Source organism: Arvicanthis niloticus, chromosome 3 (genome assembly GCF_011762505.2).
Source record: "Arvicanthis niloticus isolate mArvNil1 chromosome 3, mArvNil1.pat.X, whole genome shotgun sequence".
NCBI lineage: Eukaryota > Metazoa > Chordata > Mammalia > Rodentia > Muridae > Arvicanthis > Arvicanthis niloticus.
Genome location: NC_047660.1, coordinates 116,586,943 through 116,612,607, shown reverse-complemented (window position 1 = coordinate 116,612,607; position 25,665 = coordinate 116,586,943). Strand labels below are relative to the sequence as shown.

The following is a 25,665-nucleotide window of genomic DNA, read 5'->3' as shown; positions in this document are numbered from 1 at the left end:
TTTTTTATTTATTTTCATCCCAAATATTGCCCCCTTCCTGGTCTCCCTTCCCTGAGTTCATCACCCCATCTTCCTTCCCTTTAACCTCTGAAAGGGTGTTTTCCTCTTAGACCCTCCCCAGGAACCCCCCTTGTCCTGGGGCCATCAAGTATCTTATAGGATTAGGTGCATCTGCTCCCACTGAGGCCAGACAAGGCAGTCTTCTGCTACATATGTGCCTGGGACCCTGGACCAGCCTGGTATGCTCTTTGGTTGTGGCTTAATCTCTGTGAGCTCCCAAGGGTACCAGTTGCACTGCTAGTCTTCCTGTGGGGTTGCCATCCCCTTCTGCTCCTTCAATCCTTCCCTTAAATTAACTCTTCCATAGAGATCCCCAGACTTCAGTCCAATGGTTGCTGTAAGTATCTACATTTGTCTCAGTCAGCTGCCGGTAGAGCCTCTCAGAGGACAGAGACAGAGACAGAGGAGCCTAGCCATCTAGGCTCCTGTCTGCAAAGCACAACATAGCATCAGTAATAGTATCAGCTTTGGTGCCTTCCCATCTGATGGATCTAAAGTTGGCTGGTCCTGGACAGCCCTTCCTTCAGTCTCCTGCTCCATTTTTGTCTCTGCTTTTCTTTTAGACAGTAACAATTCTGGGTCAAAATTTTGAAGGTAAGTTAATGACCTCATCTCTCCACGATGGGCCCTGTCTTTTCTACAGGACAGTACTCTCTTCAGGTTCCATCTCCCCACTGTTGGGCATTTTGGCTAAGGTCCATCCCAATTGAGTCCTGGGATCCTCTCACATCCCAAGTCTCTGGAACTTTCTAAAGGTTGCATCACCCCCCATGCTCCTCAGCTGCATATTTCCATTCATTCTCCTGGCCCTCTGGGCTACTCTCCTGTCTCCCCCATACCTGATCCTACAATTCATCATCCTTCCCCTCTCCCTCCCAAGTCGTTTTCTTCTTCTGACTTCCATGATTATTTTGTTCCCCCTTCTAAGTGAGATTGAAGCATCCTCATTTGGGCCTTCCTTCTTGTTAAATTTCTTAAAGTCTTTGGGTTGTATCATGGGCATTCTATAGTTTTTGGCTAATATGCACTTATCAGTGACTACATACCATGCATGTTTTTGGGGGGTCTGGGTTACCTCACTCAGTATGATATTTTCTAGTTCTATCCATTTGCCTGCAAAATTCATGATGTCTTTATTTTTTTAAGGTTTATTTATTTATTTATTTATTTATTTATTTTATGTTTGTAAGTACACTGTTGTTATCTTCAAACACACCAGAAGAGATCATCAGATCCCATAACAGATGCTTGTGAGCCATCATGTGATTGCTGGGAATTAAACTTAGGACTTCTGTAAGAGCAATCAGTGCTTTTAACCACTGAGCTATCTCTCCAGCCCCCAGATGTCCTTTTTTTTAAATAGCTGAATAGTATTCCACTGTGTAAACAGACCACATTTTCTGTATCCTGTCTTTGGTTAGGAGATATCTGAGGTGCTTCAAATTTCTTAAGCCTGAATTCTAAACTTCTTTTCCCATTGAAACACTGACTTTGTGCTTGTTGTATAAATTCTCTGTGTCTCCATCTACTCACTGTGGAATAATTTGCTACCATTTTACTGGAATATTAAAATAAGCATAACTAAGGCTGGGATGGTCCCCCAATTGGTGAAGTGCTTGCCAATGAAGACTTGAGTTCAGTTACCAAAACTCACACAAGAAAAAGTCAAGCATGGTAGCACACACTTGATTTCCCAGTGCTGGGGAGGCAGAGATAGGTAGGTCCCCAGAGCTAATAGCCAACCAGCCTAGTCTAATCAGAGAGCTCCAGGCCAGTGAGAGAGAGGCTCTGTTTCACAAAAAGAAAAATGGTACTGCCTAAGGAACAACACTGGAATTTGACCTCTGGCCTCTATGTGTACATGCAAACATGTGTCCACAAATACACATATAATAGACAGACAGACAGACAGACAGACAGACATATATACTGTTATACTCTCTGTATATTAATTGCATCAAACAATAAGATAAATCCATGTAAATTACTGAACTTGATGACACATGAGTACCTGACATCAGATTTTTATATTAATTGTTCATTCTACCTGATAGGGCAATTCCTACCCAAGAGTTTAGTTTTTGACATCTATGTTTTAGAGAAGGTAAAGTATATTCATGACCCAGCTGGAACTATCTTGCCTACAAACTAAAATCTTAGTAAGTGGTAGCCCTTCACCACTGTCGTAAATGAAGATAAAAATCATATATGTCATTTGTAAAGTTTTAAGACTCCCACAATTTTGTTTGCTTAGAAAATGTTCTTGCTCCCCCAGTCCCTGATTACACTTTAAATATGTCTGACTCTTGTCACCCATGTTTCAGTCTATTCCCTGACATTCAAAATGAAGACATAATTGCTACTCTGTCACCTTACTGAGATTTTATTTTCTCCTGAGGAAGGTATTTATTGGCCTATACACAGAGCTCCTGTAAAATTTCTTTCTCTAGGGGATAAAAATGTTACCCTAAATGAGTTTGGTGAATAGCTATGTCAAAAGAAAGAAAGAAAGAAAGAAAGAAAGAAAGAAAGAAAGAAAGAAAGAAGGAAAGAAGGAAAGAAGGAAAGAAGGAAAGAAAGAAAGAACCTTAAAGGCATATGTCATATTGAAGAAAACAGGATTGATGAAGGAAACATAACTTAGGTGGGAGTGGAGACAGAGAGTGGGGATGGCAGTTTGTCTCTAAACAGTCTTCACAGACAGGCCTTTTAAATACTCTGTAAAAACATGTTTACAGAATGGTTATGATGTAATGCAATGTAAAAGACAGAAATATGAACATAAAATTCTAGCAAAAGCAGAATAGGTAATTAAAGGAAGCTGCTGCTGTTTTATTCCTTCCAGTTGTACATGAACTCACTGAGATAACACCTAGTCCATGCAGGAGTTCATCCTGAATGGCCTCTCCTGTGGTCAGTCTCAAGCAATAATCCAAGCACTTTCACTAAACATACTTGCAAATCCCAGTCTCTCTCTTTCATATTTAGTTTTTTTATTAAGATATTAACTACTCTTTCCCAGTTACGTGGCCTCATAATCCCGCTGAAATTGGGGGTGAAGTTTTTTTCTATGAGATTACATTGGTTATTATCAAGACAAAATCATCAGGTTGGAAATTTATATCTCCACACGGCTGGAGTGGGATGAAGGTTTTTTTCTTATTCTAACACCCCGCATTTTCTATTTCAAAGTAAAACCATTCAATCATTCAATTGGTAAAAAGTTTTCTCATTTTTAGAAGTCCAGGAACTTTTGGACAGTCTTGTTCCCCAATAAAATGGAGATGTGTTTTTCTTCAGCCTTTCAACTTTTTTGAGTTAAAAGATAGAGTGCTTAACTCCTGTTTTTCTCCCTGGGCCAAGAGACAATGGGCTACAAGTAATTAACCAGATGAATCCTTGTCTGATAATAACATTAAAATGGACATAAAATATATTTGGAGATTTTTGCAAGAATTCATAAATTATAAAACATTCACCAGATGTGCATAGTGTCTCTCTGAGAAAGATGCCTCTGGGTCTTGTTTTTACATAGTGTCATATAATACCAATTACATGTTAGTCTTCAATATGATTAATACTCAATCCTACGTTGAATTTATGTGTTTTGTAGAATATTCCCCAAGATGATTCACTTCTTTATCCTTTCCTGTGTTTAGGAAACAGTCAGAATGTGTGAAGCCTGAACAGATCTGTTATTCCAGGCATTAATCTGCAACATACAGATGTATCCATCACTGGAAAGCCTGAAACATAAAGCAACATAAACAGACCAATTTAATAAGATTATCTATTTAGCTTAATTAAATATAGCAAGATTAACAATTTGCCATTAACAGGGAAAAATGCATTTAACTTCAATAATGTGTGGGCTACCATTTAAAAAAAGTCTTCAAATGTTAATTATTGTACCATAATTATATTGATGTTGTTCCAACTCTAATATTTCTTCACACTTTATTAACTTGATATAATTAAAACTGTGATTGACTTATTTTCATCTTATTTTAATTGAGACATTCTGCAACAGAAGCATATTCAATTACAAAACTTAAAAAGCTATCCATCACATCATTCTTCCTCCCCTCTTCTGCCAGAACTACAAAACTCTCCCACACAAGTGAGCTTCAAAACTCACTGCTATGTAACTGCTAGAATGTGGATTCCATCCTCCTCCTTTCGTCTGTATGTATGTGTCAGAACCTCGGTGAGATCAGAGGGATGCCCTTGCCTAAGTTTGATGAAATTTGGGGACTTAGAAAATGAGATTTGAGGTCCCTGAGATAAATAATCAAGACAATTTTCAGTTGTTTTATTTTTCCTTTGTGGATGGTCCCTGCATTTTCTATGTAAAGCAATTTTAAAGGCCTTCTTAGTAACAATATTCACTATTTCCAATCCTCTGGTGGTGAAATGCATAGACATACAGACATATGTATATACACATGTATACACACACACACACACACACACACACACACACACACACACATACACACACACATTTCCTAAAAGTCAGTCAGTTGAGGTAGATTTTTCAAACCAAAAGCACATTTTCAAAAGACATGGCTAGTCACTTTACTATGCAGAAACATTTGGACCCATTTAAACTCCATCTCATTTGAGGAGTGCCCACCTTCCTGACCTCACCTCTTTTCTCCCCCTATATCCACTGCCTAAGGGTCTCTTATAATTTTTCCCTGTGTGATTTTCCTCAGGGTAGACCAGAGTGGCCTTGAACTCAGAAATCCACCTGCCTCTGTCTCCCAAGTGCTGGGATTAAAGGTATGTGCCACCACTGCCTGACTCTTCTCCATTTTTTTTAAAACTTGTTCTTCAGTGATTTCTCAGTGAGTCCCTGAATGTCTGATATATTTCCAAAATCATAGAAATTTTTAGTTTCTTTTAAGTGAACATGTCTCTTCATTTTCAATCAGCCAACACATCAGCTGCTCTAAGTCTGTGGTAATGAGACACATGGCTGTGTATCTTCTGAACCAGTGAATGTGCCACTCAACATGTTCTTACCTCCCCAAAAGACTCAGCATGTAGTAAGGGAAAAGGTAGGAGGCAAACATGTTCAAATTCAGTCCACAGCCTTCAGCTAGTCTCCTAACCTCTGTAACTTCCCTGTTTGTCAGTGATTCTCCTGGAAATGCATTCATAATTCATCGAGGCACATGCACAAAAGGCACCAGTGCACTTGGACAGCTTGTGTATATTCGTGTTTCATCCAAAACCTTACAAACATCTCGCTTTATAAATATTTCATGAATGGAGGAAGAAAGGAACTACGTCTCCTTAAGACAACCTTCAAGCCTTAGATGAGGTGTGGAACTTTCAATTGTAACTTAGGCAAGTTTAGGTTTGATTTTTTTTTATATAAATGTGGAGTTTAATTTAAATGATTTCATTATAATATTCCAGAAAATTAATATTAAAAAAAATTCTCCTTTTTGGAGAAATTTTGGCTAGCTGCACTGTAAACTCATCCTCATGCCTCATCCTCAGAACAAGGCCGTTGGTGGTGCCGCTTATGATCTTGTTTTATTTGTTTAAAACGTCCAAAGTTAGCAAGTACAACAAGGGAGGATATTGTTGAAACGTTTTCTAGTATGTTCTTGTTAGGATTTTTGTTCCCTGGTCTGCAGTTTGTCACTTATTTCCAGATCTTACAGAGACTTTTTTTATTTCCAGAAGCTGAACACATTCAAAACAGTCGTGTTTTAATTGAGAGTACTCTGGATGCAATTTGTACATTTGTTCATGGGTACGGGGTGATCTCCAGCAGTGAGTTTAATTCCTTGCTAAATATTTCATAAGTATGATATGGGGATATGGAAGAAAATGAGTTGGGATTTGTTTTGACTAATGCACAGAGCACGAGACTGTCTGACCCAGAAGCAGTGCTTGCTTTACTTTATCCTTGGGGCTCTTTACCAAGGCTCTGACTCTCTCAGTCTTACATATTCTGCAATGTTTAGATACAAAGGAAACTGGATAGAGAGACTGTATTTACCTCTTGAGGAAAATTCCTTTCCATAAAGTGTGGAACAATGTGTCATGATTCAGGAGAACAGAGAACAAGAGTTTGATCCTGTGTATGCCATGTTAGAATCAATATTGTCAGTGTGCCAAGTTATTAAATGTCCTGTTTCTAATGTGGCTTTTAGAAGCTCTACCAGAAGAGCAGTTAACATTTGTTACTATCATGGGAAGGGGAGAGGTCCATAAGTGCCAGTAAGTGCATACATAAATGGTAATATAAATAAAACCACAGGAATAGAATTCTTGCCAACTTCCAAACCCATTAGCATGGCACTGACACTCTTGTAAAAAAAAAAAAAAAAAAAAAAAAAAAAAAAAAAAAAAAAGTATAATTAGATGTACTCCAAAGAGTGCACTTTCTTTTTTTTTTTTTTTTTTCTGCCCTAAATCTCTCTATTTTTTTTAAAAATACCTATGTGTAGGATGTGGCTGTTGCTCAGTGGGTGAGAGTGTGCGAACATGGGAGCCTGGCTTTAAATTCTCACAAAAAAGGTCCATTGTGGCTACTCCTACCTGTCACACCAGCAGTTTGGGTGATAGACACAGGAGTCTTGGTAGGGCTTGATGAACACCATCCTGGCTCGTGATTCACTAAAAAATTCTGTCTTAAGAGAAGATGAAGAATTACAGAACAGAATACACAATGTCCTTCTCTAGTCTCCACACTTGCACAAAGGCACATACCTGCATAGTTACTGCAAATTCACACACACACACACACAGAGAGAGAGAGAGAGAGAGAGAGAGAGAGAGAGAGAGAGAGAGAGAGAGAGAGAGAGAGAGGCAGAGACAGAGAGAGGCAGAGACAGAGAGAAACAAAGAGAGACAGATACAGACAGACAGACAGACAGACCACTGCTGGCTTGCTTCCTTACATCAGACCTACAAAATGAATGAACTTTGAATAAATATAACATTCGTTTCATAAAAATGTTTGCATATGCATATAAAAGTGTCAATTCCATTTTTTCAAAGTTTTAGAACAAGTGACCCTGGAGACATCTGTGTTCCTTCCATCTCTATATTTCCATATTAGCCAAGACGGTGGTGATGATGCATGGAATACAGAAGAGGGCTGTGTGGGAAATCATGCCCGCTCTCTGGGGACTGGGGACTGTCTTAGAGTTTGACACCCTTCATGGTTTTTTCCTTTTCTTCCTTTTCCACTGTAGGCAATTGGCATCCGATTGAACGAGCTGTGCCATGGAGAGAGCGAGAGTCCTGCTAACCTGCTTGGCCTTATCTATGATGAAGAGACCAAGAGAAGACTTCGGAAGGAGGATGAGGAAGAAGACTTTTTAGATGACAGTAAGGAGACTCCCTTTACTACAAGAGCCCCTGCTTGTAAGAAACTCTGCTTTAGGAACACTTCTTTGTTCCTCTCTCATTCCCTCTCCATCCATCTCCCACAGACCATTCCCCTTCTCCTCATGTGAATGTAGAGCATGTATATAAGTGGGGGTGGGGGAGCAATGGAACAAGTCAGGAAGAGAAGGCAGATAGACGAAGCACTGCAGGCGATGTGGAAGGCACATTGCCTTTTAGCCTCTTGTTCTTATCCATAGTCATACTAAGCCTCTGAGAAGGAAAGCAGTTGTGAGAAATTACTTTCCAAGAAGGTTTTGCTTTGCTTCTCTCTCTCTCTCTCTCTCTCTCTCTCTCTCTCTCTCTCTCTCTCTCTCTCTCTCTCTCTCTCCACCTCTTGTTCTCTCTCTGTCTCTCTCTCTGTCTCTCTGTCTCTCTCCCCACCTCTTGTTCTCTCTCTCTCTCTCTCTCTCTCTCTCTCTCTCTCTCTCTCTCTCTCTCTCTCTCTATCTCTCTCTCTTCTTCCCCATCCCAGATTTCATCCTGTTACTACTGCTTTGGGAAGTAAAAGTATCATGCAAAATAGAATCGAACAAGAAATGCTTTCCAGGGGCTGCAGAGATGCTTCAGTAGGGAAATTGCTTGTTGCACAAGCCTGGGGACCTGAGTTTAGATCCTCAAAAGCCCTATTAAAAAGCTGGACACAGTTGTGGGAGCCCGTTAACCTCAGCACTGGGGAGACAGACAGGGAAGTCCATAGAATTCATTGACCAGTTGAACAAACAATTTTAAATGTGGAAAGCTTGTGGAGAAGGGCACTTGACATCAATCTCTGACCTCCACATTCATGCACAAGCGTGTGTATCTGCATGCTCAGGTGCACACACTTATAGTAGCAAGTTTATACACTGTACCACACACAAAGAGATGCATTCCAAAGAACATAATGTTGAATAGTTTAATCAAAGCACATTACAGTATTAATAAGAAATTCAAAGTTTGCTTAAACTATGACTGTCCTGTGCGGTATCTATTTAGAGTTGTCATAGAATTAAAGACAAGAGTATTCTTGCTAGATTCTCTACAGAATCACTTTGTACATATATATGCTGTGTACCATACAAGCCGGGGGGGGGGGGGGTGCAGCATTCCCTTAGTGGAAAATTCCAGGCTGTGGAATCTGAATCTTTCCATGATGGAAGCAGCGACATCTTTCCACTTAACCTTTTCTCTTCATTTGCAGTTCAAGTTCTCTGGTTATATTTTAAGGGTTATTCTTGGCTAATGCTTACCAAATCTGCCCCAGCCCTGTGCCATGAAGTACCAAATGATAGTTAGATGATAGCGTTGGAAAAAAATTTAACAACAATCAAGGAAATCTCTCACCATGTTCCTTTCCTCTTTTGCACCAAGGATTTTTTTTTCCCATTATTTTGTTCTCTTTTCATACCTTATGAATTAAGAGAAAACCTTAACATCTCTGCTGATAAAATACTGAATTCTTACATGGACAAATCAACCCAATGACAAAAGCTGACTCTGAAGATAACCTAGTCTATTTTTTTAAATAACTTTGGTGTTTAATTTCACTCATACACTAAATGCTAGAAAGTGACTTTTCCAGCAGTCACAAAACCTAGGAAAGGCTAGCCATGACTGCCAGCCAACCAGAGGCACATGTTGGAAGCCACTTAGAAGTTGTTTAGAATGGAAGGAGCTGACAGAAAGTTAAATGAATGTACCCTCACAGGCTGCAGTGTACAATCCACATCAAATTACAAAAGCTCCACTCATTCATATGTTATGTCTGGTACATCAGTATTTTGTTTGGGTCATGTAGAGCTCCATCTTTGCTCACTGTGACAGGATATTTCAGCTAATAAGCAGGAAAGAGACTAAACCATAGCCACGGTCATTACCTACCAGAGAACCTCAGGAATGAACAAACAAATCCAGAAGTTTACAATGAGTAGTTGGTGTTTGGTTGTTTGTATTATTCATTTTGTTCATACATAATCGTCCTGTGTAGCTCAGAGTGGTCTTGATCTTGAAATCCTCCTGCTTCAAAATTTGAGTAGCTGAGGCTACTACTACCATGCCTAGTTTCAACAAACTTGTTGTTGTTGGTTTGTCTTTTTTTTAATTTTTTTTTAATTTTCACATGTAGGTAACTTATAAAGTCCTACAAACTCTGTGGAGTATAAGACTGATGTTCATGATTATCAAGTAATTATGAGGTTGTTAGGTGTGATTTAGCTAACTTTGCACTCCAAAGCTAAATATAACGCAAGCACATGTCTGTTTGGAAACTCCATGCTAGCTTATCTCTCCCCTTCCTAATGAAAGGCAGGTTTTCCAGCCATGTTTTAACTATGTAGAAAAAGCAATGGTTCTCAGGAGGGAAACATATGCCAGATGTCTTCAGAAGACCATAACATATACCTTCTGTGTCAAAAAAAAATCATATGTACTACTCAGTCAAGATATTTCATTACGCCCAGGAGACAATTTGGGGGATTTTTAAAATTATTGATATATAATGATATTGTGACAGTTTGATGACTCGATTTATTCAACTGATAACTATTTTCTTTCTTTTGTAAGAAGCAGAATGCTAGATGTCCTGTTCTTTTCTGAAGATAAAGCAATCAGAATATTTCTACAGGGTCAATGTTAATACAGATCTCTCAACCAATCCTGTCAGTTTTAAATCCTGTTATTCCCTTGGCCATTATCTGTCTTTAGTCCAAATTTGATTAGTTGGTCCATAGTGGATAGGGGGTCTGAGAAAGTAAAAAAAAAAAAAAAAAAAAAAAAAAATATTCTATAGAATGAAAGAGACTATCAGTTGCTTCTGGTACAGCTGTGTCATCCTGTGACAGGAGAGCTTATACTAAAATGTGTAGTATAAACTGGGAGTGGTGGCTCACACCTTTAATCCCAGCACTTGGGAGGCAGAAGCAGGACTTATTTGAGTTGTAGGCTCTGGTCTGCAGAGCAAGTTGCAGGATAGCCAAGGCTATGATCCTGTTACAAATAAACAAAAGTGTGTAGTATCGTTGGCCAGGTGACATGTTTTCTTGTGTCTGTGTTACATAAATTATTTATTGAACTAGAGCTGAAATAACGTAACAGCTCTCAGAAGGCCAATGAATCATCCCTTCCTAAAGTGAGTTGGGAGGATATGAGGGCTCCAAACCAAGCTGGTTGACATATAAGCAGTCAAGACTTGAGTGAATACAAGACCAATTTCAATTTCGGTTTTCACCAAATGGTCTCTGGGGACATTGGAGCTGTGTTTTATTACTTTATAGTGCTGTAAGTATAAATAGAAACACTGACTTCTGCTTGTCTGATACTTTAATACTGAAGCAGCCGTTACAGAACTGCAGAGTGGAAGAAGAAAGGTGGATGGCCATGCTCAAGTCATGCTGACAGGAGTAGGTAAATTGAGGTTGTGTAGAAAATACTCTCATGTGCAGTTTGATTTTACATGGATATAGCTAGGTCCATCACACCATGACCCTCTATTTGTTATTGGTTTATCTTCTCACAAAGAATTCTTTTTTCCCCTTAGGTACTGTGAACCCCTCTAAATGTGGCTGCCCCTTTGCCTTGAAGATGGCAGCATGCCAACTTCTCCTGGAGATAACCACGTTCCTGAGGGAGACTTTTTCTTGCCTGCCTAGACCTCGCACTGAGCCGCTCGTGGTATGTTGAAGCAATGTGGTGTCAACAGCCAGGCTACTTGAAAACATGGAACTGTAGCCAGGTGTCCTATATTCCCAGCGTCTTTAAATGCTTGAAGATCTTAGATGTTTTTGAACTTAAATTTTTAACCAAAGGCTTTTCAGACATAAAAAGACAATCTGTTTCATCTATTAAAATAATAGCTCCAAGATTGGTTAGAAATCACTGGAGAAATACTTTGAGGTACAGTGTTTGACAGTGTGGTGATCACCACTAATTCTGATGGAAATATCTAGAAGCCCATGTTCCTTTACCTTACAAACAATGAGGATTTTATAGCCAACATTATTCAGAAATCATTACCTGATTTTCTTTTGTGCTAGCAGTTCCTCTGTTCACTTCTTACTTCTGTAGCTTACTTCTACAGAGTTTTCTGGTTTATAGTGTGACATAAATGGCTTCAGTGTTTAGATTCTCAACATTTCCAAACATGTCATTTTCATAGAATTTCTTGTGGATTATGGCTCGACAGAAAACATGGCAGGCAACACACACACACACACACACACACACACACACACTACATATATTGGCACATAAAAATACAGTCGTGTGCCATGTACCATTTATTTTACTGCACATACAAATACTATGCAAGGCCTATAAATCTTCAGAGTATGAGTTAACAGGGAACACCTTGGGTCTATGAGTCTCTGATAGAAACCAAAAGGCCCTTTCATCTCAGTCAACCAGAATCTTAACCTGGGGAACCAAACAAAACCTTCTCCTCTTTTCCACACCTACTTCCATTTAAGGGTGTTTTACAACTCACCTCTCCTGCTGTTAAAACAAAACAGTGTGAATAAGTCCAGTACCCCCACCCTAGGGTGGGTCCAGAAGCTAGATAAAGGAGTTCGTGTTTTGCTACCATGGAGCACAGTCTCTGGCATTAGTTTTCCAATGTTCTAGAAGACCCATTTCCTTGAATCCTTAAAAAAAAAAAATGAACATTTTCAAATTGGGAACATTTATGAATGGAATGCTTGTCTTCCAGGAAAAAACTAGCCTCACTGGGACTGCAAAACTGTACAACTCGACTGACAGAAATGGGAATCCCAGCTACTTCCTTCTGTGACACCATTGACTCCACACTTATTTTTCTGAGTTGTCAGTCTCACTGATCTTTTGAAAGTACTCTATAAAGTCAAACCAAGTCAACTCCATGCATGCACTCGGCTTAAAGTCAAGCATAACAAAATGTCCGACCTGCAGACTCCCTTCAATACTGTCCCTTTAAGCCTCCTAGGTAGTAACAGTATTTGGGAAAGTATGCAGTGCTTGGATTGCACATTTTTCACAACAGCTGCAATTTTCATAAAACGATGTCTTGTTTAGCTCAAGCACTGTCATTCTGCCCTTTATCCCTTAAAGTTCCGCCTCAGTGACTCTTGTTAGGAATCCTCTTTCATGTAGCCTTGTGTACACTGTAAACAAACTTAATAGCTGCATCTCTTTGGGGAGCAGTTCCTAGACTGAGACCTGTTAATGAAAATGAATCCTTCTGTTTTCTCAACCAGCCATGTCTGTTTAGCCTGAGCACACAGACAGTACAGCCATGACAGCAGACCTCAAGAATCTCAGCACTATGTGGATCACAAACTAGGCTACAGAGCAGGGCCTGTGACAAATACCCTATAAGCAACTAGAAGAGTTACAGTACAAAGAAAGGAACCCACAAAGTCTAAGACTAAAATAGCATGCTTCAGTCATTTAGTAACAAGAGACAAGTGTGTCTTCTTTACCTTGAGCTAGGTTTCTGAGACCTGTTGTTCACTATACAAGCACTCTCACTGTTAAACATAGACTTGTGTATTTTTATTATTTCCTTTTTGAGACTATAACATATTTACATCATTACTCCCTTCTCTTTTTCCCTCCAAATTCTCCCATAAAACTCTTGCTTTTTTAAAATTCATAATATATTTTTTCAATAATTGTTGTCATGGCAATATATTTATATTTAGTACATATATATGTATATATATGCATATACATGTGTGCATATACATATATACATATGTACATATATACATATATACATATGTACATATATACATACGTACATATATACATATATTTCTGAATACATAAGTCCAACTTGACCATTCTGTATAATGTTACTTGTGTGTATGTTTTCAGGATTGACCATTTGGTATTGGATAATCCATTGGTGTGTGTTCTTCTGTGGGGAAGACTATTTCTCCTGTTCTACGTATTCCTTAGCTGCCTGTAGTTCTGTGTGCAGGGCTGAGGACTCCTGGGTTTTTCCCCCTCTTGTTCTTACTTCCTTCTAAATGACAGTAAGAAATTTCCCCAATATAAAGTTCACCATACTGTCTTTGGCTCACACATGCCTTTTTGTAAAACTGATCTGACTTCCCACACTTGTGTGCTAACGAAGTACATTCAAGTTTCCCTTGAATGGCACCGTCTATTCACCTCTGCACATATACTGTTCTCAACAGTGCAGACATTATCTTCCATCTCCTTTGGTCAAAAATATATGACAGGTATTCCTAGTCTAAATTCAAGATATTGGTAATCTCTCTGTGGTGAAGGAAGAACCTACCTGCCTCTTGGCTTTTTTTTTTTTTTTTTTCTACCTTCTAGAAACTACTACACCTTTCTTCCATCTTCAGAGGCAGTAATACCGTGTTGAAGCTTCCTCTGTCTGCAGCCAGGGAGAGGCCCTCTACTTCTGAGAATGCATGTGATTAAATTTGGTCCACTTAGCAATAGATTGAGAGAATCATAAAGTTTTTAGCTTTAATTTTACTTCCTAAGTTCATGTTACAGTATAAAGCAACATATTCTCAAGCTCTGGGGATTTGGGATTTACATATCACCTGGGGACCTTTATTCTATTACTATAGTCTTGAAGTCTGATATCTAACTCCTACACTTAGAATTCATTATTTCTGTTTGCTCATCTTTCACCTTAGCCTTCTGAGTTTCTTAGAGAAGTAATCATTTCTTATTTATGTCATTGTATCTAACATGTTAATATTCAATGCATGATTATGTAATTAACATGTAAATGCCAAAGATGTCTCCCAAGAGTTGGAGAGTGAAGAAGCTAGTTCAAAGTTCTGTGTTGTTGGAAAATAAAACACATGATGAGAAGCCATCAGTTAGGGGAAACTTACTTTCCTATTTAAGAATATTTTAAAGACCACAATTTAAAATAAACAATAGGAATATTTTATATATAATTTCATGTGATTCAGAATGAAGAGTGGTTTGCCACAATACCAGGGAAGTAAATGGAACATGATGCCTCCAGCCTGTCACCGCAGCACTTAGGAAACTGAGGCAGAGTCAGGAGGATTATGAGATTAGGTTTCTGGCATTAGAAGCAACATCAAAGAAAGGAAGGAGGAAGGTAGATAGATAGATAGATAGATAGATAGATAGATAGATCAATTGATAGATAGATAGATCAATCGATAGATACATACATAGATAGATCAATTGATAGGTAGATAGATAGATAGATAGATCAATAGATAAAGATAGATAGATAGATAGATAGATAGATAGATAGATAGATAGATAGATAGATAGATATTTTTGTCTCAGGACATCCCAGCACTTGTATGCCCTTCTATGATATTTCAGGACTTGGAGAGCTGCAGGCTTCGTCTGGACCCTGAGTTGGACCGGCATAGATATGAAAGGAAGATCAGTTTTGCAGGAGTTCTGGATGAAAATGAAGACTCAAAAGATTCTCTGCACAGCAGCAGCCACACCATCAAATCAGATGCAGGTGCTGAAGAGAAGAAAGGTAGGGAGACCCAAGGGTCACTTTCTATTTCTGACTTTCTCGCAGGATATATTTGATCTGGTGTCTAAACTACGAAACCTGTATGCCCAAATTCTCTGCTCCACATAGTGCTATGTGGGCTCTTCACAGGCAGTGAGGTAGGAGACACTGCTAATTAGAAGTTGAACTTGTCAGCTAGAATGACTTGGGCTACAGTGCCAGCTCAGCAATTCTCCTTTGACCACCTTGAATGTGAGATGCCATCATCTTTAAGATGACTCACTATTTTTTTAACCAATAAGAAAGGGAAAACCACCCAAATTCAACTATTCTGCAACAATCCCTTATCACTTGCTTGCCTTTTTTTTTTTTAACTGAAAGAGGACTTTGGGACAGTAAAATAAATGTATATAGTCAATGTTATTCTCATATATCCTTCTTGTGCAACAGTATAACTAAAATATACTGTTTAAAGCTCTTTAACTTACAGTTCAAAATTCTTAATTACTTTCCAGTTCAGAGTTGTCAATGTCCATGTTTTTCTATAAAATAATGTCTTCTATTACATCAGAATGTTAATGAATGACATGTCAGTTCAGAAATGGATCAAGGATTAGTACATATATAATATATATATAATGAAAGATAATAAATAAAAAAAACTTGAAGATCAACAACAACAAAGTAGAACTGTTTATGCTAGCGATGAAAACAAGATAAGAACAGTATGAAGCTAGCCTCCCTTGACTCCTCTTCAGGGCTGTCAAGCTTATAACCTGACCCACTTTTCCACCCCTCATTACCATTTGGCCTTGTGCTAGGAGGTACTCTGCATGTATTGCTTCTGTTGCTTACATGGTCACAGACAAAAGCAAGAACAGTCATATTTCATCTGCCACCTGGCACTGGGAATTCTAAATTCAATTTTACATACATCAAACTGTGAAGAAAAAGGGGAAGAGCCTATTGGGTCTCCGATAACTTGCCCCTGGATGACATTGTCTACATGCCTTACCTTTAAAACCACAGTGCTCTTTCTAGTCAGTCAAATGACTAGCTTCTCACTCTGTCATTCGAGCCCTAATTAGGGCAGTGCAAGTGAAGTTTAGAATAAATGTGTAAAGCGAATGGGGGAACATGGTAGGCTACCACTGCCATCCTCATTTTCCTACATTATAAGCAGCTAGATCAGAAATCAACACAGAAAAATCCTAGCTGGAGCTGCAAAACGTCACTTTAAAGTAAGTCATTTAAAGATCCTCTCAAATGTCACCATCAGTATCTTGCTTTTATATTTTTTAAATTTGGTTACCCTTCAATAATTTTTGTAAAGAATTTTAAATTTAAGTCAATCTGTACATCTCTTCAGATAGCTGATTGCATACATGTTTTTGCAGACATGTTTTCCAGTGTCCTATAGACAATGAGTATTTTATTAATCAATTAATAAGTGCCATAGTGCTATATAGAAAAAACACAAAGTATTTCAAGTCTTATAAGAAAGTGGATGCAATGAAAAAGGTTTGAATATTTCAATATCAGAATGTTGTCACCTTTTAACTATAAATATCATTGTATCATCATATCCTGATGAATTTTGATAGATTGAGCCATGTTTAAAAAGAATAAACAGTTGAGCAATTTATAGACACAAAAAAGTATCAAGTCAATGTGATTTTAAATATTTACTATGTCCAATGAAGGTAACTTCCATTTATAAACATATACCACCAATCCTTTAATTTGTAAATCAGTCTTTAGCCACTCAACCTTATTACCATAATTATTATTTATAGGAGTTGAATAAAAATTTTAAATTCTCACCCAGTTAATCTTAAATTAAGTAAGTTCTATATTGTCTTAAATAATAAGGTATTTGCTTAATTTTAAGACTGTGTTAACTTTATTATCATTTGTATAATTGTATTTACTGTTCAAATTCTCACCTACTTAGTGATTTTTGTCATACAATATACTTATGTTAATATACAAATGTTGTCTCATAAATAAATAACAGAAAGCTAAAACTATAAATAAAATGAGAAATAACCATAAAATGTTCTTAATTAGTTGGCAAAGGTCTCCCTAAAGATTTGTAAATATTCTGTAAGCTGTTTGAAAAACATATCAGTTGCTACAGCCAATATGAAAATGTGACAATGAGACACTGCTAACTGTAATTACTATTTTTAATGCCATACCATTGGTTTTTATAGAAGAAATTAAAAATCAGCTCCTGAAATAAACAACTTAAAAACAATTAGGTTGTACCAAAGAAAATGAACATTAACTTATCCTTAAGAACTAAAAATATCTGCCCAAGATCTTTAAGCAGAATCTATGAAATACTTTTTCCTGCCCCAAAGACAAACTAAAACTAGTATTCCAAAGTACAGAAACATCTCCTCGTTCAGCATCTAGATACTAAAGATGCTCTATACCAGGAACTATTGCAAGTTCCCAGAAGGTAGCCATTAACAAGAGCATATTCCCATGTATACTTCCATTCATAAACAGATTTCAACTGGCATCACAGTTAAGAACATGAAATGCCCGGCTTTCAAGATAAGTAATGGAAAGTAAATCCAGTTAAGGCAGTGTCAGTGATCTGGAATGGAAAGATATATGGTCAGGGAAGGTTCTAATAATGGCATTAAATTGAGAGACATTCATTGGGCATTTCAGTAATACAGAAGGCTGAAGACAAGAGAGTTCCAAATAGAGGCAACTCTGAGGCCATAGTTCATAATGTGGTGGAGAGTAAACTTGGAGTATTTGAATGAGAACAAAAGAAGCAGCAGAGTTAGAGAATGAGTTTGGGGGGAGTAGAAGGAGACAGATCAGAAAGGCAAGGAAGGGGCAGGCAGTCTAGTTGATATACGTAGAAATTTAATTCCAGCATTTGATTTTAAATTTGTTAGAGGTTATTGGTCCTTCTATGTGACAAGACATGTAGAAGCTGAAAGGCAGGAACAGTTAGAGGGAGTTGCATGGACCAGAGAAAAGGTAGCAGGACTTTGAACTCTTGTGATGGTTTGAAGCATAGAGGAACAGGACTTGTTCTCTAATCAAATCAAATGGGAGATGTATTATCCAATTCAAAGGAATCTGTTTCATTTTGCTTCTAGTTTTTTATTGTTACAGAGACTAAGGCTCAAATTCAGTAGCATATATAGTCTCAGGTGACATATTTCATAAGCCTGAATTCTTATCGCTGTGTCCCTTTTAACTAATTGATGTCATCATTCTGAACCCGAATTTTTCAGGGCTGCAGGAGGTCTCCAGTTATCTCTTATTTTAGATCAAATTCTCAAAATTAAGTCCCCTTCAGATCTCACTAACTTGAAGTTATTTAGTTCCATTTGCAGCCTGAAAGTATCATAAACTGGCAAAAGGCATTAGTATGTGCCTCTACTTAAAAATCTAAGAATTATCACTGTAATCTACTCTTTATTTCTCAATATCCATGAGATTTCAGTAATGGCCATTAAGAATAATTAACCATGAAGTCTAAATTAAGCCTAGAAATAATATTGAAAAATACAGATTGGTGAATTGTGTGTTATAATTAAACTATAACATAGTGCTTTTTCCATAGCTCTTATAGCATTTATCCAACTGAGCTGGAAAAAAAAATCCTCCCAGATGTGCAGTTCTGTCCAGATGAGTTCAGGAAGTTCCAAGAAGGTTTCACAAAGCAGAACAGTGGTAATTCTAGGTTCTTACCATCACAAAAGTAATCCAGAGACTAAACATTCAATTATTCTCTATGAATGCTTCTGCCCCCCTTATATGGTGTTGAAAGTGTACATTTAACTTGCATTTTAAAGAATTCAAGTTATATTATTGTCTCATGTAGGCATTTTTGTTGCTGGAGAAACCGAACCTAGAATACAAACTTCCCGATTTCAAAACACAGTCATAGCTTGATTGAAATAGTAAATAGAAAATATTGTTCAGATCTTAAGTGTGTAAAGCTAACTCCCCCTTCTTCTAATGGTTTTTGAGCCCTTAAAACTTGCTTTATCCTACTGTCATGATATAGACACTATTAAAACTTGAAAGAAAGGAAAAATGTATATATTACCTGAAAAATTATTGTGCTCTTGATTTTTATAAAGTGAATTTAAAGTTTAAACATGTTTCTTTTACTACATTATTCTCACCCTGGTGATAGTTTCTTCCAGAATACTGAGCATGAATAATACATGCCCTTCCTGTTATGTATAGACTATAAGAAAGCTCAGGGCATGCAACATTCATACTCCTAGATCATTAGCCCTTTGATTGAGAAGCGGATGCTATGAAATCCCTAAATGATTGAAAATAGAAATTGAAAATAGAAGTACACCAAATACACACACACACACACACACAGAGAGAGAGAGACACACACACACACACTGCATTCTCCTAAGTGTAAAAATCCCTTAATATTTTTGCTAAAAAGCAGAGTATACCCCACTGCTGACTGTCAGAGAGAGGTGCACCCACGTGTTTATACATTGATAAGTTACTCCAAAGGAAAGGGTTCTAATGATGGTTTTCAGAACTCTCGCATTTCATTGGAAAAACAAAAACAGCCCTGTATTTGGACCAAATAAAAATACGTTTAACATCTGCTAGCAGACCTTGGTGATGGTGCTGTGTAAAGACACTCATGCTTGTGAACCCTGGGCCAGAATGAGAGCAGATCATTCCCAGCCAAATGTGTACTTTTCCCAAGAAAGATACTGCACCAGCCCTGCCTGGTCACTCTGGTCTCATGCCTGTCCAAACTTGGTGACCGGGGGCTGGCAGCAAGGTCTCCGTCTAGCGATGCTGCTCCATCAAGCTGAGAGTTGGCTGGTCAGAGACTAATTGGGAAGAGTGTGGATCTAAACTGCTGGGGAAAACTAAGCGGGGGAAGCCCTATTTTATTCTTTTAATACAGTTCCCAGCAGGAAGATCAGGATAGGAGGTTCTCGACTGCTCCAGATTAAAGGAACCCGCAGTTTCCAGGTGAAGAAGGGGGGTTCCTTGTCCAGCATTCGCCGAGTCGGCAGCTTAAAGAGCAGCAAGTTATCACGGCAGGACTCAGAGTCTGAGGCTGAGGAGCTGCAGCTGTCCCAGAGCAGGGACACTGTCACTGACCTAGGTAACATAGAAGAGTGGGGTGTGCAGGGACGTGGGGGGTAGGAAGCCAGGACTCAAGTCCTGGAACAGCCAAGTCCATTTCATCCCATGTAACTAGAGCAAGAGCAGAGCCATAGTTTAGAAAATGCATTCTCTACAGAGCCCCACTCTGCTTTTGAGCAGGTACACATGGTGCCTGGAAGTCCTGTCCAAGTGTGAATTCTGATTCAGATGATGTGGGAATCTGAGACTCTTCATTTTAACTAAGCTTCCCTGTGAAGCTGATGCTGCTGCCTCAAGGACCACACTTTGAGCTGTGAGCATAGAAAGTGTTTATTAGGGAACAAAAATATATATTGGCAACAAAGACAGGTTTAGAACTCCAGGTGCTTGGATAGCTGCTCTACCCATTCGGACCTTCAAAGTCAAATGTCAAGGACTTTGATGTTGTAGTCTTCATTTCACAGTAAAAACACCAGGAAGAAGTGATTCTTTAGACCTGATACCTAGGGGGTCTTCAGTATGTCTCCTACTTTCAGGATATGTTCTCATCCACCATCCAGCAAGAATAGTTGTTCATTGTCTGTTCTATAAGGATGCTCTTGTAAAATGTGTTAAGAGTACAAGGATAAATAGAATCAAAGCACTGACACCATAGGTTACAACTGTAGGCAATGAAGAGGCTCCAGATCTTCCATGTGATTGTCCAGTACATGGGCATCTTAAGAGACAAGGAAAAGACTAAGTATGATGAATGTAGAGCTCACAGGCTGCCTGTGCAAGTCTTTAGTACAAGTTCAAGCACATTCTCCCTGCTGTTTATTCTCTGCTTTCAAGGCAGCAGTAAGTCTGGATAAATGATCGATAAAGTCTGTCAAATGGAAGCTGAGTATCTAATCAAGGAAAGTTTAAAATAGAAAATGCTTCTACATCCACCCACCCTCGCCTTTAAAAATAGATAATTTATGCATTAGTTAAGATTCAGCTTATTTTTTAGAAGAGATAATGGGGGCGGGGGTGATTTCTGTTGTTGCAGGACGAACGTTATAACCTTCCCATCAGTGTTCAGAATGAACTGAACTCATCAATATATCCTCACCAGTCAAGTCAAAGTAATCATACTAGAGATACAATTTTTCTCCTTAAACAATCCTTGAAGCTTTTAGATTTGATGGCAAAGCTCTGTGGGTAATAAACTAAATGGCCAGATTTCCTTTATACCTTTCATAGAGAGGACACAAGGCTTGCTCACAATTGGCTGTCATTGATTTCAAATCACTGTAATCCCTCAAAGGCTCCATCACAGAACTGAAAGGGCTCCCAAAGCCAGGCCTGATGTCCACGACAGTGGTACAGGTGCAACCACAACCCAATGGAGGCATTATTTTATCATCCTGCAATGTCAGTACCAGTCCAGTTGTGTCCCTGCTTAGCCACAGCTTGTGACATCCGGGCACTCTGGAATGGATTTGGGCACAATGAACATGTAACTAGCTCCTCTCAATGAATCCACACTTTTTTCTCTGCTCTCATGTCTTAACATGGAAGCTACCTTAGCAGAGATCACCATTGTTTTGGGACTTACTAGTTCAGGTGGTGGTTAAGAGAAAGGCTCTTATTAATATCCTTCCAACAAAGTCCTGTGCCCTGTAACCTGCTGGGCCATAGTAGAGTCTGCCCTTGGATTCAAAAGCATGGACAATGACACCATACTGGCATGTCCTCCGGGGAGACTGAACATTGAACTCTTTCTTGGTGTTCTTTTTTAAAGAAGGGAGTCCTTGGAGCGCAAGTGAACCCAGCATTGAGCCTGAGGGGATGAGCAATGCCGGCACAGAGGAAAATTACCACAGAAACATGTCATGGCTTCACGTAAGTGTCCGACTAAATTTCTAAAAACAAACTCTTTTCAGCACTGGGGAAGATTCCTGGTGAGAGAAACAGACTATCAACATGAGAACACTTCTGACAGAGAGTACAGTATATTTTAGCTGAGTCTCTCTACTCAGAGTGGAAATATTATTCTGCTGGATTGTGTTTAAGAATAACTAAGACTAAGGACTTTCGTTATATAGCCAGTCTGTGGGTCACCATATTTCAGGCAAAACTATGAGAGACTGAGCTAAGTTGATACTCAAAATACCCTGAATGACACAGGCCAGACAACCTGGTCAATTTTAAACATATTACCATGGACTTGAGAACAGTCAGTGTCATTTTTGACTGTGTTAGGAATGAGCTTTGGTGGACAGTTGCTATAAATATGTAGTACCCATATACAAAATTATCAAAAGAATTAACTAAAAAAAATTGTAAATGCGACACAAAGATTCTGGGTGAGAAGATTATGCCTCAGATAGATAGGCAGCGTGCAAAGGCATGAAACCCTCCCTTAGAATTTTTGGGCATATGTTGAAGCAAAACCTTGAAGTAGGCATGAAAAAGGAATGTGCTCTCTCCTCAAATATGTGGACTTTATGGTACTCCTCAAGGTCTTATTCCATAATATACTCCCATATTTTCATGGACAAGGCAGATGAAAAATTACAGGGACACAGTAATAGAGAATGCCATTATGTATGTTGTAGAAACCCATAGGATGGGCCGCACCAGGGGGTGAACTTTACTGATCATATGTCAGTGTGGGCTGATTGTAGTAACTGAATCTCTGTGGTGCAGGGAGTTGAGAGCAGGCAAAGTTGTACATGTATGCACACAGAATGTGCGAGGGAGCTCGCAATACTTTCTGCTCAAGTTGTACCTAAAACTGATATGAGACACATTTTCTTAACTTAGAAACTTTTAGAGGCTTCAGAGGATGCTATTCCCTGGCAAAGATTCACTCTGTCCTCTGGCAGATAACAAAAATTCCAATACTTACTTCCCCGCAGCAGTAAATTTTGTCAGTATCTATTCTTTCTGTCAGCTAGTTTCTTGGTGGCTTCTTTACTATTCAGTCAACAAACGTCTAGAAAGGAGTGGCTTTATAGACATTCAGTGTCTGCCTTCTCTCTGATCCTTCCTTTATTGCACAACTCACCCTTTATTTTTTTTCCAGCAGAAGTATTCATACCATTCAAGAGGGAGCTATGTATATAACAGGGTTGGGATCTCAGTTTCTTCTGTTTGTCTGATATTTGGCTTTACCTCGGCTCTTCTGTTTGTCTGCTGCAACATGGTCCCTTTGGTGGCTTGGTCAATGAGCTTGGGGCATTCACTGTCCATGCATGCAGCAGCCAATAGAGAACGTTGGTTGTGTTCCTTTATCACTCTCTATATTATTCATTTAAAGAAGGGTCTCTCACCCTTAACCTGAAGCTGACTCATTTCAGCTAAGTCCGCCAGCTCTCCGGATCTGTCTGTCTCTGCCCTCCCAGTGCTGGGGTTATACGCACATGCAATCATACCCAGCTCTTCTGTGTATTCTGAGGATTTTAAAGTCATGTCCTCCTGTTGACACATGTACTCTTACACACTGAGCCATCATGTCAAGCCAGAAGCTGCTCTTATTTCCTTACCATGTGAAAGCTTGAATTATAACAAACGGCTTTATTAAAGAGTCAGCTGAGAAGAGAGAAATCACCGTCATATGCAATGTAGTCTGGAGGGGCCATTCTAACACCTTTGTCATATGCTATTGGTGAGAAGCAATCGTAAGTCTAACTCACAATGAGAGGAGCTTTCACAGAGTATGAATCCTAGACTGTATAGATCACTAGGCGTCATCTTAGAAATATACCTAATAAAGGAATGTTAGTGCAGAATTTTAAACTTGTAGATTATAGATGGCTAAACCAGTTGCTGCTGACATCAGAACTTACCTATGAGAATTTTCTGAGGCAAAGTTTAGTGATATGCACTGTGTGTGTGTTTGTGTGTGTATTTGTGTGTGTGTGTGTGTGTGTGTGTGTGTGTGTGTGTGTACACTTGTAAGGCTTTCTTCCTGTTTCTCCTGATCACCAAATTCAGATTTAGAATAACAAAAAAATCTTTAGAGTTCCCATTTATACCTGCTTCATGCTGTAGTATAAAGCAGACTATTCAAAGATGCACAGTGAACCTCAAGATAGGTTGGACATTCTACCAAGACACCATTTAAATTTGCTGAAAACCTTGCAGGCTTAGATATTGTTGACTGAGTTTGATAGGAGTATAGAGATGATTGTTGGTTTCATCTATGCCTCAGAATAAACAAGCCCTGTTGGTCCTAAGGCAGTTCTGCCAGGTCAGTGCAGTTGGTCTCCTCTGTATCTATGTGCATTGTGGTCTCATCCAGAATGGTACACACTCCTTCACTGTTTAATTTCCTGGGTGAAGCCTTCTCTATACATTCTTCCTTACCGGAGGTTACCTTAAAAGTTGTGTACCTGGGTTCAGTTCCTAGAACCCAAACTCGGGACACAACCACCCAGATCTCCAGTTTCAGGAGATTCAACACCCTTTTGTAGCTTCCACAGGCACCCGGCATGCCTGTGGTACATATATAGACATGCAGACAAATACATAAAATTAAATAAAATTTAAAACATTTTTAAGTTGTAAACTTGGGGTCTGGGGGCATGGCTCAGTGATAGAGCACTTGCCTAAGCATGTGTAGTTTCCAGAGTTCTATCTCTAGCACCACCAAACAAGCACAAGCCACAAACCTGGGGTGAAGAGACGGAGCTAAGTGACAGATATGTACGTGCTTTGCATGTGCAAGGCCCTAAATTTGAGCACCAGAATTGCAACTTCGGTTTGCAGATTTCAGTTGCCAATTCTGGGCTCTTCGTTTCTATCTTAAAATAACTGCATCCTTTAAATCAGCCAAGATCACTTCTAGAATCCCAATGGAAAATCTCAGGAGATACAGTTGAGACTTTTTTTTAAAGAGGAAGCTAGAATGGCTTCAGAGTCAGTGTAGCATGTGTGTGGAAGGAGCCAGAGAACCCGTGATTGAGTTGAAATGAGACTTTATGGTGGGGCTCAAGTTCCAGTATAAGACAACCATCCAGAGGGAAGGTGCAGAAGTGTTTCCAAGCACCACATAGTGTTGAGGGTAGTTTGGGGGTGCACCCAGGTATTCAGGGTCAGTTAGAGAACTCTGGAATTAAACTCAGCACTGAATGCTTTTCTGCCTGGCTCCTATTACAGGGTAAGAGATGAGATGAGGTTCTTGAAAGTATTTGGAAGTCATATACCTCACACCCAATGTCTGGGTGTCTCTAAAAGATCCTTTTATCAATTATGCATGGAGGGAGAACAGAAGGCAAGTGAGCAGAGACTAGTATGCACCTATGGAAATTACTGTTGTTTGCTCACTGATTAAGAGTTTATGCTCTGACTCTCTCTGATTTTCCCTCTTCTGTGCTTCTGCTTCCTCGTTGCCTGGTTAAATCTGTGGGTATTTTTTTTTCCAGGTCATGATCTTACTATGCAACCAGCAAAGTTTCATTTGCACACATGTGGACTACTGCCACCCACACTGCTACCTGCACCACAGCCGCTCCTGTGCCCGACTGGTCAGGGCCATTAAATTGCTGTATGGGGACAGTGTGGACTCCCTGCGTGAGAGTAACCACATCAGCAACGTGGCCCTGAGGGGCAAGAAGCAGAAAGAGGTGAGTGAGCAGCCACTGGGTAAT

General features: G+C 39.0%; 1 protein-coding gene across 1 annotated transcript in view; it reads left to right on the top strand.

The window, feature by feature from the left end:
- Unc80 (unc-80 subunit of NALCN channel complex) overlaps positions 1-25,665 on the top strand; it is a 185,177-nt gene that overhangs the window by 73,727 nt on the left and 85,785 nt on the right. The window contains exons 23-28 of the mRNA XM_076932055.1: positions 7,281-7,416; positions 10,991-11,124; positions 14,782-14,947; positions 19,860-20,063; positions 21,813-21,913; positions 25,441-25,641. Of these exons, the coding sequence (XP_076788170.1) occupies positions 7,281-7,416; positions 10,991-11,124; positions 14,782-14,947; positions 19,860-20,063; positions 21,813-21,913; positions 25,441-25,641 (942 nt within the window). The remainder of the gene's footprint in view (positions 1-7,280; positions 7,417-10,990; positions 11,125-14,781; positions 14,948-19,859; positions 20,064-21,812; positions 21,914-25,440; positions 25,642-25,665) is intronic.